Raw genomic sequence first — 21642 nt, 5'->3', positions numbered from 1 at the left:
TTCCTGGGGCAGTCCTGCCTAGTGTGCATCACAACATTCAGTTTCTCCACCCTCTACATGCAGACACTGAACTTTCCTCATAGAGATGCATTGATTCAAGGTATCTCTATGAGGTGATGCTGAATGGCCAGGGTGGCGTTAGACTTGTGCTGGCTCTGCCCCTGATCTGCCTCCTTGACAGTCTCAGCCAATCCTATCGAGAAGCATTGAGATTGGTTGAGACCACCACTTCTGATGATGTCAGCAGACAGCAAGCAGGTCAAAGGCAGAGCCAGCAGCTACAAACTTGAATACAAGATTTTACTATATTTAGGGAGGCAAGGGAGGTAAAGGGGGCTAGATGGTGATTTTAACACTATGGTGTCAGGAATACAGGTTTGTGTTCCTGAACCTATAGTTTTCCTTTAAGGCTAATACAGCTAAAGAGCATATCGAAGTGAAATATAAAATTCTTACCTAAATTGTGTCACTTAATTTTCCACCAAGTTTGCAAGCCTTTAAAACAGCCAAAGAGATTTACCTGACACGCAGTCCATTGATAGAGTTATTCACCAAAGTGTGATATGTTGGGAATTCAAAGTGAATATAATAGTTTGGACCAAAATAGCTGGATTCATATACCGGTACTTTAATTATTTTAAAGAATTTGCATACTTGATATAATGTAGACTAACTATATTATCTAAGCTAGCAGATTCCACTCAAGTAATTAATATTTAAAAATTCACTTTGAATTTTACATAATTCACAATTTAGTGAAAATCCTAGTGCGTGAGGTTATACTACAAATCTAATCATCATCAGTGGGAATAGAAAAAAAGTCAAAATTGGATCAGCAGTAAAGTGCCAAAAATATGAAAATATATATAATGGGCAGCACAACTATAAACAAGGGAATACCCTCCAAACCCTTATAAATAGTTAAAATAGAACAATAAAAATAAATACCTTTAATACAGAAGAATATGTATAAAAAATAAGCATAAAAATAGTTACAAATAAAGTCCAGAATAATAGTCCACAGTGGGAGAGGTAATTTTAGCCGCGCGTCACGTGACCTTTTTCCAATATCAATTTACACCATTTTAACACCTCGTTTTTCAAATCTATGTACATTTTTAACTTGTAAATATGTCTGTTTATTATTCTTATCAATGCCACTCTATTTTGTTATGTGGTCAAAAACTAAGATTAAGATGATGTCATTTTGGCGGGAAATTTGAAATTTCAATACAATTATGGTCTCTTATATAAAGCACTGTTAGTCAGGTTCATGTCCTTTTATTATACTCTACTTGAAGAAGCCTATTGTTGGCGAAACGCGTTTAGAGATTGTTTTATATAATTTTATTATTGTTACAATAAAGGAATTTTGGCCCTAAATACTTTAGTTGCCATTTTCCTTTTTTAGTTATCTATTCTATTTTTAACCTGACTTTTTTGATTTTACCATCTCATAAGAACACGCCAAAAGAATCCTTAGGTGGGGATTATACCACCTAAACGTCATACACCGAGCAGTATAAGCCTGCTCAACATATTGATCACTGTTACTCCATATATCCTTGAGTGGGGATCATTCCACTTCACGCATTTCATACCAGAGCTGGATTTTAGCTCTGGAAATTGTGAGTAATAATTATATACTCTCATTTATCCATTTGTATCTACGCACTGTACCATTGGATTCTTTTTCTGTTCTTCTCTCCATATAGCACACTGAAAAATTCAACCTACACCTGAGACGAAAATACCGTTGTCCTACAAGAACCTCTCTCACTGTGGACTATTATTCTGGACTTTATTTGTAACTATTTTTATACATATTCTTCTGTATTAAAGGCGCACCCTTTCTTTTATTTTTACTAATCATTATCAGCCTGCAAAAGACTAGAAATTGTTAGGCGGTATTAACCTACAGAAAAGAGGCTTGTTCGAGCAGTGTAGTAAACCTTGGTTGGTTATTTTAAAAAGGAACGATGGTGAATATTAAGGGACCACTGTAGTTGCAGTGATTCTGTCAGTTTAACCCTGCAATGTAAAACATTGCAAATTGCAGTCTCGAAAAAAACAAAAAAAACAATGTTTACATTGCAGGATAAATCCACCTTTTGATGGTCTTCTTTACAGCCACTAGAGGTGCTTCCATTGCACTGACAGAGTCAAAGTCAGTCACATGACAACCTAGAGTCAAAGTTCTAGGAAAGCACAACATTCAATTCTTTCCTCTGAAACTTTAGATGCATGCACATCAGGTCGCCAATGCTTCTCCAAGAGAAGCATTGGATTGGACACCAGAGAAGACCATGCATTCTCTATGATGTCGCAGGAAGCAAAAAGGCAAGCAGCACCGAGGGAGTCTCAGCACTGGAAAAAGGGAATACAATGCTTTATTTTGTTACATTTAGAAGAAAGATAGGAAAGGGATAGGGGCACTATAATGTTAGGAATACAGGTTCCTATAACATATTCTGCCCTGCAAGGCTATAATGGCCATACCTATGTACTTTCAAAGACATTAAAAGGATACTATTGTCACCAGAGCAACTACAACTACATGTTTACATTACAGCCTCCACTGACAACTCCTCAGATGGCTGCGAGAGATGCTTCCTGGGGCAGTGCTGCACAGTGGGACTGACATTTAGTGTCTCCACCCTCTGCATGCAGACACTGAACTTTCCTCAGAGATTAATTGATTCAATGCATCTCTACGAGGAGATGCTGACTGGCCAGAGCTGTTTGCCTTGTGCTGGCTCTGCCCTGATCTGCTTCCTTGACAATCTCTGCCAATCCTATGGGAAAGCATTGTGATTGGCTGAGTTCACTTCTGATGATGTCAGCCAAACAGCAGATCAGGTGCAGAGCCAGCAGCAGCAGACTAGAATTAAAGTTATATTTTACTATATCTAGGGGGGCAGAGATGAGGCCAGGGGGGCTAGATGGTGTTTTTAACACTATAGGGTCAGGAATACATAGGTGTTCCTTACTCTATAGTGTTTATTTAAAGGCAGGCTATAGCCACCCACACCACTTCAGCTTATTGAAGTGATCTGGGTGCAGTGTACCAGGTCTCTTAAAGGGACACTATAGTCACCTGAACAACTACAGCTTAATGTATTTGTTCAGGTGAGATCTATAGCTCCCAACAGGCAATCTAATGTAAACACTGTATTTTCACAGAGAATACAGTGTTTACATTGATAGGATTACCTCCAGTGGCCGTCACTCAGATGGCCACTAGAGGGACTTCCTATCATGTATGGCCCTAAAAAGGCCATGTACACGTCGGACGTATTAAAATACGTCTGACGTGTGCAGGAGAGCGAAGGCACTGTGTGCGCGCCTTCTCTCTCCTGCCTGTCAGCCGAGGCACACACTGCGAGCTGAGCTTTTAGTCACCTCAGCTCGCGGCCACGCACACCACGTGCATGCGCGGTAGTACGCTCAGGACTTCATGAATGCCGCCCTATGAAGTATGTGTGCATGTGCGGTGAAGCTGCGCATGCACACAAGGGAGCAATGACGCTTCCAAATGGAAGCGTCTGATTGCTCCCTGCTCGCGCCCACCTATTTCGCCATTTTGACGAAATAGGGGGCGCGGCTTCACGAGGCTCCCGGCGCTGGAACCAGGTGAGTAAAAAGGGCTGCCTGGAGTGTCCCTTTAACCCTGGAAAGCGAATTATTGCAGTTTTTGATAAGCCCTATAGTATTCTTTTAAGATTTTAGGAATCGATTAAACTCTGCTTAGGACTCTTCACTAAACGAAGATATGAACAGGATCAACAAAGAATTGTACATTTTAGGCGAGAATATTTAAAGTGGACAAAGTCTTGCAACGTACAATTTGCAATATCCTTTTAAGTTCCCACAATTTTTTGTGTAATGTATAAACCCCTAATGTATTTCCTGAGTATTCTACAGACAGCAGTTGGTCAGTCTAACTGTTTGGATCCGTGGCAGCAGCCTGATTCGCACTGCTTAGAGGAGGTCACTTTCCCTTGTTCACCAACAATAGAAAGGCTGGACAGGGTAATAAAAAAATAAATAAATAAAAAACACGAAGACAAACAGTAACTTCTGTTTCTTGTGTGAAAACATGTACTAAATATTATGTTTTCAGGTTAATTGTAACAAATTCAGTGTTCCTGTAAAATAACATATGAAAACAATTTTACAAAAACAGACAGACATAGATAATTGGCTCATTAACTCACAATTAACTCTAACCAGTGAGATGCGTTCTAGGGCCGTTTTACCTCTAAATACTGCTTTTGGAGTTAAAACTGGTCCAGATATCATGAAATAAAAAGCATCAAAGACAGTTCAGCTGTTCAGTTTTTATCCTAGTAAATTGGTCCATAATTTTCAGCTTGTTTGAAATGCCATATTTTTCAGGAATTTAAAGTATGTTGGGAAAGTTTATTTACACTTTAAGATTTACACATTTTTCACCTCTGTAAAGACACAAGTAAACAAGAGACAATTCTAAGGCTTCGCTAGGGATGTCCGTCATCGTAGTAGATTCTTACAAAGTTTTAAGGCACATAATCAAAGCGGTTTTAGAGTACATTGTCCATCATCCCATGACTTCGGTAGTCACCAAAAAACATTCACTTTGGACATTCCAAGTCTCCTATTCCCAGAAAAGGAACATGACCACCACGTTTTTTTAAGACATTTTTTTGAATAAATATATAAACATAGTTCTCCTTTTTCCCCGCTGTTGTTGGATGCACTTGTGAATCGAGGACTAGGCACAGATTTTGGTTCTTGCTTGAAATTTAGGAATTCACATTGACTGGAAGGGCTCTTGGAAGATTCCAATTTCGCAGTAATTGTTCGGCATGATATCGGAGTATTGTCCTCCAAGTGGTAAAATTAGCGCCGATCAATAGGTCAGTGGCAAATTCTCTCTGTCATTTCCTTCTAAAAATGAAGAAAGACCAAAGTCAATAAATACATTTAAAAAAAATAAAAAATAAAGAGCGGGTAGATTTTTTTTAATTCTTCACTCAAGTTTCAGCAGGTTTGTTTGTCTAATAAATCACACGCATGCACACACCCACATCTTCCTACCTAGTAACAAAAACTATTTCCGGACTTATTCTACCTGTTTTATTCAGGACAACTTTATGAATAATCTATGAATTATAAGTTCCAGTATAAGCCTTTACGTCACCCACTACCAGGCTATTGATGTCGGGTACCTTCTACGCTTTGTGTAAGAGCAATATTTATTCAGGTTTCGGCATTCTCTGTATAAATATTCCACACCCAATCTCTAGTAATTCTCTCTTTCATGAAAACACTGCTTTCAACTTAATGTCAATGGTTCTAGCAAGCCTATCAGTCCCCCCTCCCTGCCCCCCTTGCATGTTCTCTTCTGTAAGAATATTTAGGGAAATAAATATAAGGGACAATATAAACATATCTGATGCACAGAGTGCAACATGACCTTTTCTTTAATCATGGAATTATTTAAATATCATACTTTTATCCTCAACCACCAGAAACATAGAAACATAGAATGTGACGGCGGATAAGAACCATTCGGCCCATCTAGTCTGCCCAGTTTTCTAAATACTTTCATTAGTCCCTGGCCTTATCTTATAATTAGGATAGCCTTATGCCTAAACTCCTTTACTGTGTTAACCTCTACCACTTCAGCTAGAAGGTAGAGTTTGCCACTTCCTATAAGCTTTTTATGTTTGCCACTTCCTATAAGCTTTTTATGTTTGCCACTTCCTATAAGCTTTTTATGCACTTTTATCACTGCCTCTACATATGGTAGAGATTTCTTTCTTCATATGTATTTTTAATCTCCATTTGCACTAAAAGCATGAAGGTGTCAGATTTTTATACATATTTTTAATTTTTATGACTCACCCACTACGGTTTTATTTGAAATATTGTTGCAATATATAGAATTCAGAATACCTTATGCACTTTATATATACAGAAGAACTATCATAATTTAAAGGATATGTATAAACATATATGCATCTGTATGCCTAAGAACAAATTTCATCTCTAAGACTTTTTTGAAGCACTTGGATATACTTAACCTGTGTGAGACCTGGACTTAACTAGTTTCTATTTTGCCCTTATCTCTCCTGCACTATATCCCTATGGGAGTATTACTGGCCTACTAGATCGCTGCCAGTAATCAAAATGGCGACAATGGACTTACCAGGAAATGGGACTTTACATGAGCGATACGTCACTTCCGGTCGACGAAAACCAGCGCAACGTCATTTCCGGTCGACGAAACCGGAATGAAAGTAAAACAATCAAGACCACAGCTGAACCGGAACCGGAGGGCGCGAAACCATCAACCAATGGGACTCGAAAACAACATTTAAAAGAAGACAGGGAACCAAGAGAACAAGACACCGATTGAGAAAGCCGACCAGGCGAAACGCGTCTCGGACCACCTCAGAAGTTTGGACATTATATTCTTTTATATATACTTATATTTTTTATTGTTTTTATAGTGTTATTCACACAAGTACTTTTACCAATAAATATATTGTTATTACTCATTATATGTCCACCTGAGCTTCTGATTTAGTCTATACTCTGCAGTTCCCGCTCCAACAAAAGAAGGGTATGTGTCCCCTTATAGACACATTTGCTGAAACACTTAGAGCCAAGTCTGAGGCTCTATGAAAGGTGAGCAGTTATATTTTATCTATCTGCACACACTGGTACCTGAAACATACTGCACCAGATCTCGGTTTTTTATTATACCCCACAGAAAGAAAGTTTAGAAAATCAGCATCTGAAGGGTTCGTGTCTCCTTAAGGACACGTCTGCTCGAGAGATCTGAGCCTGTCCTATTTAGGCTCAGACCCATGCTATACTGAAAAACCCCAGGGGGGGTAAGTTTATTTATTTTATAGCGCTCCACCTTACACTGGGTTTTATCGTGTATAAATACTCAGTAATTTCTCCACTTCAGCTAGAAGGCTATTCCATGCATCCACTACCCTCTCAGTAAAGTAATACTTCCTGATATTATTTTTAAACCTTTGTCCCTCTAATTTAAGACTATGTCCTCTTGTTGTGGTAGTTTTTCTGCTTTTAAATATAGTCTCCTCCTTTACTGTGTTGATTCCCTTTATGTATTTAAATGTTTCTATCATATCCCCCCTGTCTCGTCTTTCCTCCAAGCTATACATGTTAAGATCCTTTAACCTTTCCTGGTAAGTTTTATCCTGCAATCCATGAACCAGTTTAGTAGCCCTTCTTTGAACTCTCTCTAAGGTATCAATATCCTTCTGAAGATATGGTCTCCAGTACTGTGTACAGTACTCCAAGTGAGGTCTCACCAGTGTTCTGTACAATGGCATGAGCACTTCCCTCTTTCTACTGCTAATACCTCTCCCTATACAACCAAGCATTCTGCTAGCATTTCCTGCTGCTCTATTACATTGTCTACCTACCTTTAAGTCATCAGAAATAATCACCCCTAAATCCCTTTCCTCAGATGTTGAGGTTAGGACTATCAAATATTCTGTACTCTGCCCTTGGGTATTTACGTCCAAGATACATTATCTTGCACTTATCCACATTAAATATCAGTTGCCACAACTCTGACCATTTTTCTAGTTTACCTAAATCACTTGCCATTTGGCTTATCCCTCCTGGAACATCAACCCTGTTACATATCTTAGTATCATCCGCAAAAAGACACACCTTACTATCAAGACCTTCTGCAATATCACTAATAAAAATATTAAAGAGAATGGGTCCAAGTACAGATCCCTGAGGTACCCCACTGGTGACAAGCCCAAGCTTCGAATATACTCCATTGACTACAACCCTCTGTTGCCCGTCACTCAGCCACTGCCTTACCCATTCAACAATATTGTAATCCAAACTTAAATATTGCAGTTTATTGATAAGCCTTCTATGTGCAACAGTGTCAAAAGCCTTACTGAAATCTAGGTAAGCAATGTCTACTGCACCACCCTGATCTATAATTTTAGTTACCCAATCAAAAAAATCAATAAGATTAGTTTGGCATGATCTCCCTGAAGTAAACCCATGTTATCTCTGATCTTGAAATCCATGTGTTTTTAGATGTTCAACAATCCTATCCTTTAACATGGTTTCCATCACTTTCCCCACTACTGAAGTAAGGCTTACTGGCCTATAGTTGCCCGACTCCTCCCTATTACCTTTCTTGTGAATGGGCACAACATTCGCTAACTTCCAATCTTCTGGGACTACTCCTGTTAACAATGATTGGCTAAATAAATCTGTTAATGGTTTTGCTAGTACACCACTAAGCTATTTTAATATCTTTGGGTGTATTCCATCAGGTCCCATTGATTTATTTGTCTTTACTTTTGACAGTTGAAATAGAACCTCTTCCTCTGTAAACTCACGTGTAATAAATGACTCATTTATCCTTTTTCTTAACGGGATAATAAAATATTCATTGAGGCAGTCAGCTAGACCTTTATCCTCATCTACATACCTTCCTTCTTTTGTTTTTAATCTAACTAATCCTTGTTTTACTTTTCTTTTCTCATTTATGCATCTAAAAAAAGTTGTCCCCCTTTTTTACTGACTGTGCTATTTTCTCTTCTGTGTGTGATTTGGAAGCTCTTATAACTTGCTTAGCCTCTTTCTGCCTAATCTTATAGGTCATTCTGTCTTCCTCACTCTGGGTTTTTTATAATTACTAAATGCTAACTTTTTGTTTTTTACTATTTTGGCCACATCTGTGGTTTCTTGAATTTTTTGCTTTTACTGACAAGCCTAATGCAATTTTCTGTTGCCTTCAGTAGTGCAGCTTTTAAATAATACCATTTATTTTGGACTCGATTTAAGTTGCTCCAGTCTGATAATGACTCCTTTACACATTCTAATTTTAGAAAAGTCTGTTTTTCTAAAGTCTAAAACTTTTGTTTTTGTGTGGTGTGACTCAGTCACTGTTCTTATATTAAACCACACTGACTGATGATCACTGGATCCTAAACTTTCACCTACAGTAATATCTGATACCAAATCTCCATTTGTTAACACTAAATCTAGTATGGCCTCTTTACGAGTTGGCTCCTCAACGACTTGTTTTAGAGACAATCCCAGTAGGGAGTTTATAATATGTGCTCCTGGCACAAGTAGCGATTTTTGTTTTCCAATTCACATCAGGAACATTAAAGTCACCCATGGTGATAACTTCCCCCTTCATTGTCATTTTAGCTATTTCTTCAACTAGTAGATTATCTAACTCTTCAATTTGTCCTGGAGGCCTATAAATCACATCTACACGAATTACTGTGTGATTACCAAATTCTAACGTAACCCAAACGGACTCTATGTTCACCTCACTAACTTTCATTAGGCTAGATTTTATGCTATCCTTCACATACAAGGCCACCCTCCCCCTTTCCTGCCTTCCCTGTCTTTTCTATATAAAGAGTACCCTGGTATTGCTATGTCCCAGTCATTTTTTTCATTATACTATGTCTCAGTAACAGCGACTAAATCTACACTATCAGTTGCCATTATTGCCACAAGTTCATGGATCTTATTCCCTAAACTGCGAGCATTTGTAGACATGACTCTAAGCTTATCATTTTTTAACACACTTGCTACAGGCGCCTTCTGTCCTTGTTTTGGGGGACAATTGGATTGATGTTTTATCACCCTTTTGCCCCCCCCCCCCCCTCCTAGTTAAAATACATCCTAGCAAAACCTCTGAACTGCTCACTGAGAATATTTGTTCCCTTTTGAGAAAGATGCAAACCATCTTTTTTGTACAGTTTATTTCCATTCCAAACAGAGCTACCATGAGAAATAAAGCCAAATCCTTGCTCCCGACACCATTCACCAAGCCACAAGTTAAAGTCCCTAATGCGCATCCGCCTGTCATTCTGAGTGTTATGCACAGGCAGAACTTCAGAGAATGACAGTGTGGAAGCAACCTGCCGTATATCATTGGCAACTTCTTACGCGTTCTCACAAAGTTACACATAGGCATGCCTGGATAAGAATTTAACCGAAACAGATGTTCTTTTATAGAAGTAGTCCCCTAAATAGTGCATAACATGCTGAAAGCTGCCATAGGTGGGATAAACTATGTATCGGTTTGTATCTCTTGTTTTTTTTTGTGGCATACCTTATCCTGTATGTAAGTAAAGAAGTTATGTCGATTTGCTTAGAATACTAAACTAGGACATTTAAGATATTTTTTCTGCTTCTTTTTCCTCTAAAGCTGTACGTGTGACATTGTGGCTCTGAGCGTTAGGGATTTAGTTAATGACAAGGACATTACGTGCATTTATCACATGTGCATTTGTGTCTCTAAATAAACACTTTCACGCATATGAAAGTATTAATCATCCTATGACTTTGGTTGTTATTGATAGCAGCTTAATGATGTAATCCTTCCAGGGAGCCCTGTAGATACATGTGTGAGTTATGCAGCGTTATCGCATGATCTATGATAAACAAGCCAATAGCAGAATGGACACTGGATGGTGCCTGCGTGTGCTTGCCAAAGTATGTTTTCCAAGAATAGCTGCTTACAAGCCACCCATATGGATCCAGATCTGCAACATTGTAAAAATGCACTTAGCATATCGAGATAAACACAACGGGAGGTACGTACAAAAGCAGCAGCACAAGGAAAATAAATAAATAAATGGAAAAAAAAATTGATAATGCCACAATTATTATTATTATTTATATAGTGCCAGCAAAATCTGTAGCGCTGTACAATGGGTGGACTGACAGACACTTAATTGTAACCAGACAAATGGACCTACAGGAACAGAGGGATTGAGGCCCTGCTCCGTGAGTTTACATGCTAGAGGGAGTGGGGTATAGCGACAGTAACAGAGGGATTGAGGGCCCTGCTCAATGAGTTTACATGTTAGAGGGAGTGGGGTATAGTGACACAGTAACAGAGGGATTGAGGGCCCTGCTCAGTGAGTTTACATGTTAGAGGGAGTGGGGTATAGTGACACAGTAACAGAGGGATTGAGGGCCCTGCTCAGTTAGTTTACATGCTAGATGGAGTGGGGTATAGTGAAACCGTAACAGAGGGATTGAGGGCCCTGCTCAGTGAGTTTACATGCTAGAGGGAGTGGGGTATAGTGACACAGTAACAGAGGGATTGAGGGCCCTGCTCAGTTAGTTTACATGTTAGAGGGAGTGGGGTATAGTGACACAGTAACAGAGGGACTGAGAGCCCTGCTCAGTGAGTTTACATGTTAGAGGGAGTGGGGTATAGTGACACAGTAACAGAGGGATTGAGAGCCCTGCTCAGTGAGGTTACATGCTAGAGGGAGTGGGGTATAGTGACACAGTAACAGAGGGATTGAGGGCCCTGCTCAGTGAGTTTACATGCTAGAGGGAGTTGGGTATAGTGACACAGTAACAGAGGGATTGAGGGCCCTGCTCAGTGAGCTTACATGATAGAGGGAGTGGGGTATAGTGACACAAAGGGTATAAGTAGGGTGTAGCGGACTGGCCCTGCACCAGAGTCTGCCCCAGTTTACTGGAGGGGACTGCTTGCTCGCCTCCTGCCCAGTGATTATGGCCCCTGGGAGACATTGCCCTTTAAGGGACTGAGTTGGGGCTTATGGACTGCTATTATAATGTACTGACCCTTTAAGAACTGTATTTGGGCATAATGGATTGTATAATACTGTTCCTAGCCCTTTAAATACTTTGGGGAAAGATTGGTACTTTTTATATGGCACTTCGGACACAGTCGAAGCAGTCGAAGTTGCCGAAGTCATCAAAGTGGCCGCCATTTCAGGACTTCGACACGTGTTCGCGGCCATTTTATTCCCGAACAGTGGTGTTTTGCCGTCGAGTGTCTGGAACTAAAATCGGACGCTCGAGTAGGCAAACACTGCTGAGACCTCCAGACCTCCACAAATTCGTGCCACAACTACCGAACGAGCCGCCGTTCGGTAGAAAGACTAATGTACATATGGGGATTCATCCGGACTTCGGTATAACTCTGGATGGCAATCCGTTCGGGACTTTTAACGCACGATCTGGGACCGACCGCAAGGCCAAACCTCATGGAACTATTTTCGGTTACTTTGCCGGTGCGGTCGGTCAAAACTTTAAAGTCCCATAACTCCCGAACCCTTTATTCGAATGGGCTAATTTTTACATATGTTGTTCCCCCAGACTAGGGCTATCTGGGGATATTGGATTTATGGATGTACCCCAAAACTCAGGTACATCCAAAACTCAGGTAAAAATATGTACATGATAATTATGTTAACTGGTTATCTGAGGGGAGGGAATCTGTGGGTTGCAACTGTTATGTTATTGGCTATTTTATACCTCCCCTGTGGGCGGTCCTATGTGTGCAAGACCGTAATAAAAACCAGGCTGGGTGTGCTAGCACTTGAGTTCCTGCTTAACACTCAAAGTGAAGTGTCGTCTCATTATTGGGGTAGGATTTATTGTATGCTGTTCCAGTTTGACTGCTAGGAGTGCAAACCTATTCGGAAGGTTCCTATTCAACTGTCTACAGCATTCAGAGGCTTGAGAGGATTCATATGCTTCTCCGATACGGTGATTGTGGTGTCTGCCAGTGTCCGGGCTCCCTCTCCCCTTGCCTGTCAGCGAGCGGCGTCCTCTCCTCCTCCCAGCGGCAGCATGTATAACGCTGCACGCTGGGAGCCGGCACTTATATCTGAACGCCGGGGTCACTCACATGACCCGGCGTTAAATCTACAGCACAATAATCACAGTGGGGGGTATAGATATCCCCCACGTGTGATTGTTAATTCTGATTGAAAGTTATCCAATCAGAATTAAGCTCGGATTTAAATACTTACCTTTCCTGTCTCTCAGTGCCCTGTTGTGGTCTTTGCTTGCTAGTATTGCTACTGAACTTGTGTTTCTGGTTACGTACTCTCTGGCTTGCTTATCTGACTTTGTGACTTTCTCCTACCCTTTGACTTCGGCTTGTTTCTCGTTATTCTGTCTTCTGGTTCTCCTTACTCGGGTTGTCTCCTGACTATTCTTTGTGTGCTTAGCCCGGCCACTCTAAGGTCCGGTACTGCACCTGTTCTGTGTGTGTGTTAGCGTGTTTGGTTCCCGGAATCATGACAGCCAGAGTGCTTGGAGTCCTCAGGAAACGCTAGGAGCATCCTTTAACGAAGGTACCCAGTCGGGGTGCCCGTCGATCCGTTACATAGGGGTACTGAAATAGGTTGCTAGAAAAGTCATCACTGAGAACCTGATATTGTCATGGGGGGGAGCAGCAGGGGGAATGAAAACCCGCTAACAGTTTAATTGATATGCTTTCCTGAATAAGTGTGTTTTCAAATATTTTTTGAAGGAGTGGAGACAGGGTGAAAGTCTAAAGGAGAAGGGAAGGGAGTTCCCTGGAAAAGGTGCAGCCCTGGAGAAGTGTTAGAGGCGAGCATCTGATGCGGACAGAGGATAGGCGTAGGTCTTTATATTTGTGTATTAGGGAGGATTGGTAGGTTGGAGCAGCATTATGTAGGGACTTGTAAGCAAGCACCAGTATCTTAACTTCAGCCATATATCCAACAGGAAACCAATGTAGGGACTGACAGAGGGGGGTAGGTGCGGGCAAACAGGAAAATTAGCCTTGCCGCCGCATTCATTATAGATTGCAGCGGTGCAATCTGGGAACACATAAGACCACTGAGAAGGGTATTGCAGTAGTCAAGGCGAGAAAGAACAACGGCAGTCATGTCTGGTGTTAAACAAGGGCGGATGCGAGCGATGTTTTTGAAATGGAAGCGGCAGGATTTGGCGATCGACTGGACATGAGGGGTGAAGGAGAGGTCAGAGTCAAAAGAGAACACCTAGGTAGCGAGCCTGTGAAGTAGAGGTGGTGGTGGCGTACGGACAGAAGATAGACGTAAGTCTTCAGCAGATCGTAAGGGCCTAGACGGGACATAGTTGTGTATAAGGGAGGATAGATAGGTGGGAGCAGCATTATGTAGACATTTGAAAGCAAGAACCAGAATTTTAAATTGAGCTCTATATTTTATAGGAAGCCAATGTAGGGACTGACAGAAGGGTGAGGCATGGGAGGTGCGGGCGGACAGGAAGATGAGCCTCGCCGCCGCATTCATTATGGACTGTAACGGCGCAAGTGGATTACAGTAGTCAAGGCGAGAAAGTACAGTGGAATGGACCAACACCTTAGTCGCATCTGGCGTTAAGTAGGGGCGGATGCGCGCAATGTTTTTGAGATGGAAATGACAGGATTTGGCGATAGAGTGAACATGAGGCTTGAAGGAGAGGTCGGAGTAACAACACTTGAGGGAGGAAAGACCAGAATTTCAGTTTTGGTCAAGTTTAGTTTAAGGAAGTGGGCAGCCATCCAGTTAGAAACAGCAGAGAGGCAGTCAGAGACACTAGTCAAGAGGGACGGGGAGAGATCAGGAGAGAACAGGTAGATTTGCGTGTCATCTGCATAGAAATGATATTGGAAGCCAAAGGAGCTGATGAGTTTACCAAGGGAGGCAGTATAGATGGAGAACAGTAGGGGAGCAAGGACTGAACCTTGAGGGACACCAACAGAGAGGAGTTGGGGAGAAGAAGCAGAGCCAGAGAAAGAAACACTAAAAAAGCACTGGGAGAGGTAGGATGAGCACCAGGAGAGAGCAGTACCCATAGACCGAGATTACAGAGAATGAGAAGAAGCTGTTGATGATCAACAGTGTCAAAGGCAGCAGAAAGATCAAGGAGAATTAGTAATGGCTGTGAGATTTAGCAGCGATGAACTAGTTGGATACTTTTGTCACAGCTGTTTCAACAGAATGACGAGTGTGGAATCCAGACTGAAGTGGGTCAAGGAGAGAGTTAAACTCGAGAAAGTCTGTCAATCTCGCATACACAACTCTCTCAAGGATCTTGGAGGCAAATGGCAGTAGCGATATAGGGCGGTAGTTGGATGGGAAATTGGGGTCAAGGTTGGGCTTCTTCAGAATTGTAGTTATGGTTGCATGCTTGAAGGGTGAAAGAAATGTGCCGGAGGAAAGGGAGAGATTGAAAATTTTAGTTAGAGGAAGAGCAGGAGAGGGAGACAGAGTGCAGATGAGATATGAGGGAATGGGATCGAGGGAACAGGTGGTGGGGCGAGAGGACGGGAGGAGAGCAGAAACCTTTTCTGTTGTGGTAGGTGCGAATGAGCATAGAGCAGCAGAGGGAGTGGGGTTGGGTGATGTATTGGAAGGGGAGGGAGAGAGGTTAGAGATCTCTTCCCTGATTGTAGAAATCCTCTCAGTGAAGTGAGCTGCAAAGTTTGAGGCGGACAGGGTGGTAGAAGGAGGGGGAGCATTAAAAGTGTGAAATAGTCATTTGGGTTCGCGGGAGAGTGTGGTTATGAGGGTATTGAAGTAATTTACTTTTGCAGAGGAAAGAGTCAGAGTGTAGGAGTGCAGCATAAATCTATAGTGGAGGAAGTCAGACGCACAGTGAGACTTTCTCCAAGAGCGTTCAGCAGTTCATGAACATTTTTGGAGATATTGTGTCAGCTTGGTGTGCCCGGGTTGTAATTGGGAGCGCAATAACAAAATACATGTACATTTTTAAACTAACTGAGCATCATGATAAATTTAACTCAGAAACCAGGGTTCTAAAAGGAAACCATATTAACATGTGGCTGGGTGGCCATCTAGAATTCAAAACATGGGTCCCAAAGAGAAAAGCAATGAAAGGGACTCTGCAGTAAAACCCTTTTTTTCCAGCATAAAAAAATATAATTAAAAAATAAAATAAAATAAAAATTGCTGAATATTAAAACATTTAAAAATGTATCTAAAAATATAAAATAAATTGGTAAGCTTACCCAACAGTTTTTAATTGAGACCTTTGTTCCCTGGTTTCCCAATTTCGAGACATATATGATGCCTTCGACATATCAAGAGGGTAATAAAGAAAGGAAAAACAAAACAAAACAAAAATCCCTCCCACATCTTAGACTACCAGCTGTTGACAAAGTATCTGTTTAAGACAGGAAACGCGTCCTGCTTTTCTTGTCATGTGGTAACTTTTCCATTTTTTATCCTTCTTTACCGCCCCCATTCATACGTAGTCTGTATATTTATTTATTTTTTACGGACTTGCCATACATATTTTTAATGTTTGGATAATGATTATTATTATTTTAAAGCGCCAACAAATTCTGCAGCACTTTACAAATCTATAGATGATAAACACGTTTTTACTGCAGTACATCTTTTTACTTTTCTCTTTGGAGTGTTGGGTTTTGAAACCATGTTTTGAATTTCTTGCCTCGAGAGGTCGTTCTACTGTGCATCCAGGAGTCAGCGATTGTGTGCCTATATAGGACCCGGCCGCTATGCTGACTTAATCCACGTGAACATTCAGTTTACTGGTATTCGATATCAGGGAAGCAGCGGGTTTAGTCAACTTTAATTGCAGTGTTCTGGCTGGGCTAGGATGTAGGGAAATGTAATGGCACCTTTTATTGCAAAGTATATTTCCCAGTGCAGCTGCACCAGGGCCCGCATGTTCAGGGGGCACATTGGGTGGCCTATGCAAGCAAATTGTAGATTATGCTAGCTTTAGTGTACCTATAATCTTAATTTTATTAATGACAGGAGGCGAGTATTTGCTTAAGTCTCTCTTTACTAGAACTCCACAGCAGCACAGAAAAAACAACCAATCAGAAAAAAGTTAGGTACTATAAAACTCCCCTCCCCATGCATCATTTCCTCTTTCAAGCTGCGACAAAACAGGATAAAAGGCAGAAAACATAATGGGGAAGAAACGAAGTCCTAGATACGATGAATATAACGATGTCCACCATCCGAGAAGAAGTGTCAAACCAGACAGCGATGATGGACTGTAAACTGAAACGAGATAAAAAACAGAATCGAAGAGGTTGATTATCCAATGAAAAGTACTCTGAATAAACATGTAGGTACCCAATGTAGCAACCAAAATCACCTAATATGTAGATATCCCAACCCTACTTATAAAAGAATAGACATAAGAGCAGGCAACAGGTAGCAGAGACAACAAGCAGAGTTGCATACGTACCTGATTAAACCAAACTATTAACGTAGAACAAGGGAGGGATAAGAATGGGTGGGAAATACTCGCCTCCTGTCATTAATAAAATTAAGATTATAGGTACACTAAAGCTAGCATAATCTACAATTTTATAACATGACAGGAGGCTTCGTATTTGCTGTTTTAACGCTCAGTCAACAAATCCAACGCTGTTTGTTTCGCTGGTACCTATTCTCTGAGCTACCCGAGCAATCCTAAATGGACTTTCCAACTGCGATAGATGATAGTACACCGACCGATGGAGATACCAGTTGATGAAGTACCCCAAAAACGGACAGAACATCCTCTGCTGACAGATCCAATGGACGTGGGGTCGCGACCTGATACCTACCAGCTGGTCCATGATCTGGCAAACTGACCTATTAGCCATTTCCCTTCAGTTACAAAATGTCGAAGGACATTTGCGGACTTAGGGTCGCGATAAGACACTGCCACCATGTTTCAATTCTTGATGTATAAGGTTGCTCCACCGATCGTGCCAGGGACACCCGGCAATGAGGCCTTGCAGGCAGATCTTCAATCTCAAGGAATGCGTCTAAGTCCACCACCAAACTACAATAGAACCGAGTAGGATCTGTCGTTCCCTCCTGGCCTACTCTGTGAGAGGTCTCCTCCGAGAATAAATGATAATGCAGGCAAGAGTGTGGTCAAACTAACCGTATCCTAAGTGATTCCAATATTCCAAGTGAACTGTGTAATCCTCGGACGCGGTAGAGGAAAGACTCCAACAGGACGTCCATTCAGGGATCCGAACTTAACTCGTGTGGAGGAACGGTGGGCGACTAATCTGGGAGTAGCAAATCCCAGGAATAATCAAAGTGATGGGAAGTGTCAACCGGGGTGCAGATTTCTATCTGGATATGTCCTCGTATAAGAGTGAAAGATGTCTGAGTAGGAGTCGGGGAACACCAGGTACCCCCATAAGGTCTTGTAGGTCTCCATGACAGTAGTTGAAAAGTAGGTTAGCGCGAATCCAGAACAAAACGGCTCCCGTGAGGGATAAATCGAGTATAGACGGAGGACCCCCATCTCCGAACCCTGATCACCAGGTATGCGTTCCGAGGAGATGGGGCAGTCCTGCCATCTCATCCCAAGATCCTAATGACCGGGGAACTCAATACAACTGGGGTTACCGGGCTTGCCATGTGATCCATGCGAACGGTTTACCTTCAGACCGGGCAATAGACCTTCCTTAATCATGTTATTCGAGCAGGGCAGTGCCCGTTTGCTCCATGAAGGTCTCCGTATCTCCTGACACCTAAATAAGGGAGACGTTGTCTGCGCAGTTGTTCGCAATAGTCTGGATATCCAAAAACAGAAAGCAATCCTCTGTTTTATATGGTGCAGAATATACCAAAACCTGTACTCACGTAATACCCGAGGTCCATCCGTTAGCCGTACCATCTCCAGGAGTGTGTATAAATAAATGGGAGACTCCCCCCGTTGTACCTATGTGAGAATGTCTCGCGTGGGTTAGAGCGGTCCGGATCCAGTAGATCCATTACGGTAGATAGAATAGAGGGATCCAGTCTAATTTGTATATCTTGCATGACTAGGCAGTCCTCTATAACGAAATCAGTAGCACATACGTCAGATCTAATTGAATGCAGGAGGGACGCCCCTCTATGTAGTCATCGATGTCTTGTGTGATGAGCAAATGGTCGGCACTGTAGAGTGTCGAGTGTATGAGAGAGCCGCGCTCTCTACTAATGTGATCAATTAACGTGATAGCGTCTGGCTGATAGCCTGAGCGGGCCGCGCCCATTAATAACCAAACAGTCCGGTCTACCTCCGTGACCGGTTCTCACTAGGAGAATGTGTCCTCCAAACATGTCCTCTGTATCCAGCACAATATCCGGCTGAGGTTGAGGGAGGGCTGCACCCTCTAATAACAAATCAGTGTCCGGTCCTGTATCTGAGAGTGGTTCGCTCTCTGTCCCTGAAAATAAAGTATCCCTGGATCGAGATGACGGAGGGCCGCACCTTCCTGTGGTCCAAACTAGAGTCCCAAGAGACTCAGGGTGACCAATTGCAGGGTACACCAAATACTAATATCAGCATAAGGCTGATGGCAATCTAGGGAAAAACAATGAAAAAGAAAACTACCAACTGACCGCCCGGATCCCGTGCGCGCGGGGTCCAGGATGACCGTTGGTAGCCTGAGGAAAGCTGGAGACGTTCTCCGCAATCCACAAGCACCCGGGAGGTCGGAAGAGGTCAAGTCAGGCCTCTCGACGACCCGAGCGAAAGGAAAAAGAAGTCACGAAAACGAAAAAATAACGTAGATAAGAGAAAAATACGTAAATGCTATTTCAGATAGAAGGCAAATAGCAGGCCGGAAGGTAAGACAGGTAAAGCCCCACTGAACAGAGCCAGGAGCTAACCTAACGCAGGAAAAAACTACCGATACCTCTAAGGATACCGGGAAGTAGAGACGGAGGTAGATGTAAAAGACAAGGAAAAACACCGCATTCTCCTGTAGGTGTCTGAGCACCGATCCTTGCCTGTGCGAAGTTCTCCTTGGAGATGTATGACCGGGGTCCTGATAAGAAACCCTGTCCTTCAGGCATGAGGATTAGGGCCTTCACCCTACCCACCATATTCAGATGGCCGTACACAGGTGTCCTCTTGGGTAGTATGGCAATGGTGCTTGTCTGGACACCTGCCTATTTCCATGTCACTGGTGGGCACTGGCATTTCCTCAGTGATATTCCCCCAGGTCTGCGGCCTAAAAGGGGTTCGGCACCAATAGAGCAGGCCCGTCAGAAGGGCACAGGCCCAGCAGGTCAAACGAATGGACACAGGATAGTTGGCCAAGCAAATTGGTACGGGCATAGCAGGCCATACAGATAGGCACCGACATAGCAGGCCAAACAATTGGGCACCGACATAGCAGGCCGTCTAAATGGGCACAGACAGCAGGCCGTCTAAATGGGCACAGACACAGCAGGCCGTCTAAATGGGCACAGACACAGCAGGCCGCCTAAATGGGCACAGACATAGCAGGCCGTTCTTATGGGCACAGACATAGCAGGCCAATCAATGGGGCACAGACATAGCAGGCCAATCAATGGGGCACAGACATAGCAGGCCAATCAATGGGGCACAGACATAGCAGGCCAATCAATGGGGCACAGACATAGCAGGCCAATCAATGGGGCACAGACATAGCAGGCCAATCAATGGGGCACAGACATAGCAGGCCAATCAATGGGGCACAGACATAGCAGGCCAATCAATGGGGCACAGACATAGCAGGCCAATCAATGGGGCACAGACATAGCAGGCCAATCCTGGGTTGTGTATTATTGTTATATTATGATAACATGTTATTTATATAGCGCCATCCAATTCCATAGCGCATAACAATGGGTATTGAATGAGTAATAGGGACCTCTGAGTTTTCGTAGAGGTCCCGAAGAATAGTAGATCCTCAGAGCATCCTGTGACATAGGACCTCTAGACACCAACCCTTTAGGCAGCGTAATGCCGTGTGAATAACCTGAACCGGGACTCGCAGTCCCTAAATGCCCAGCAGGCAAACAGTGGTATTCCAGCTGTATTGGGTATAAGCGAGAGTTGTTCCAGTTACCATCCTGTCCATGAATGTAAGATACACTGAGCAATACTCTCCTTAAATTGAGAATTGGTATGCCCATGTTCACACAGATCTGTTGGAAATTCTTATCATTATTATAGTTTACCATCATCATACCACCTGAAGGGTATTGTAACCATGGACACTTCCAGGAGTAGGGCTAACGATAGCCAACTCAATGAATTCCCCCGGGAATCTGATAAAATTGTATGGTAACAGTGTAGACTGGTCTCCCATACCAGTTAGAGTCAGAGCCAGGTCTGTAAGCGATAAATATATGCCATGGACAGAGAATTTCTACCAGAGCAGTCTCATCAGAGACCTCCTAGCTGGACAGAAAAAATATATACTGAGAAGCACATGAATCCTAGAGCTAGCTGGCACTGTACAGAGCTTGTATAACCGAGTTCATATATACCTGTAACTCACAGTAATCTGTAACATACACCGCAAAACTCACAGCGATCTGTGACATACACTGTCAGCAAAACTCACAGCGATCTGTGACATACACTGTCAGCAAAACTCACAGCGATCTGTGACATACACTGTCAGCAAAACTCACAGCGATCTGTGACATACACTGCCAGCAAAACTCACAGCGATCTGTGACATACACTGCCAGCAAAACTCACAGCGATCTGTGACATACACTGCCAGCAAAACTCACAGCGATCTGTGACATACACTGTCAGCAAAACTCACAGCGATCTGTGACATACACTGTCAGCAAGACTCACAGCGATCTGTGACATACACTGTCAGCAAGACTCACAGCGATCTGTGACATACACTGTCAGCAAGACTCACAGCGATCTGTGACATACACTGTCAGCAAAACTCACAGCGATCTGTGACATACACTGTCAGCAAGACTCACAGCGATCTGTGACATACACTGTCAGCAAGACTCACAGCGATCTGTGACATACACTGTCAGCAAGACTCACAGCGATCTGTGACATACACTGTCA

General features: G+C 42.5%; 1 protein-coding gene across 2 annotated transcripts in view; it reads right to left on the bottom strand.

Moving 5' to 3' along the window:
• Positions 1 to 4325: 4325 nt before the first annotated feature.
• MOB3C (MOB kinase activator 3C) overlaps positions 4326 to 21642 on the bottom strand; it is a 72117-nt gene continuing 54800 nt past the window's right edge. For both annotated transcript variants that reach the window (XM_063427181.1, XM_063427182.1), the window contains exon 4: positions 4326 to 4929. In XM_063427181.1, the coding sequence (XP_063283251.1) occupies positions 4900 to 4929 (30 nt within the window). In that variant the 3' untranslated portion in view covers positions 4326 to 4899. The remainder of the gene's footprint in view (positions 4930 to 21642) is intronic.

The sequence above is a fragment of the Pelobates fuscus genome, chromosome 7 (genome assembly GCF_036172605.1).
Source record: "Pelobates fuscus isolate aPelFus1 chromosome 7, aPelFus1.pri, whole genome shotgun sequence".
NCBI classification, from domain to species: Eukaryota; Metazoa; Chordata; class Amphibia; order Anura; family Pelobatidae; genus Pelobates; species Pelobates fuscus.
This window is presented reverse-complemented; position numbering and strand designations above follow the sequence as displayed.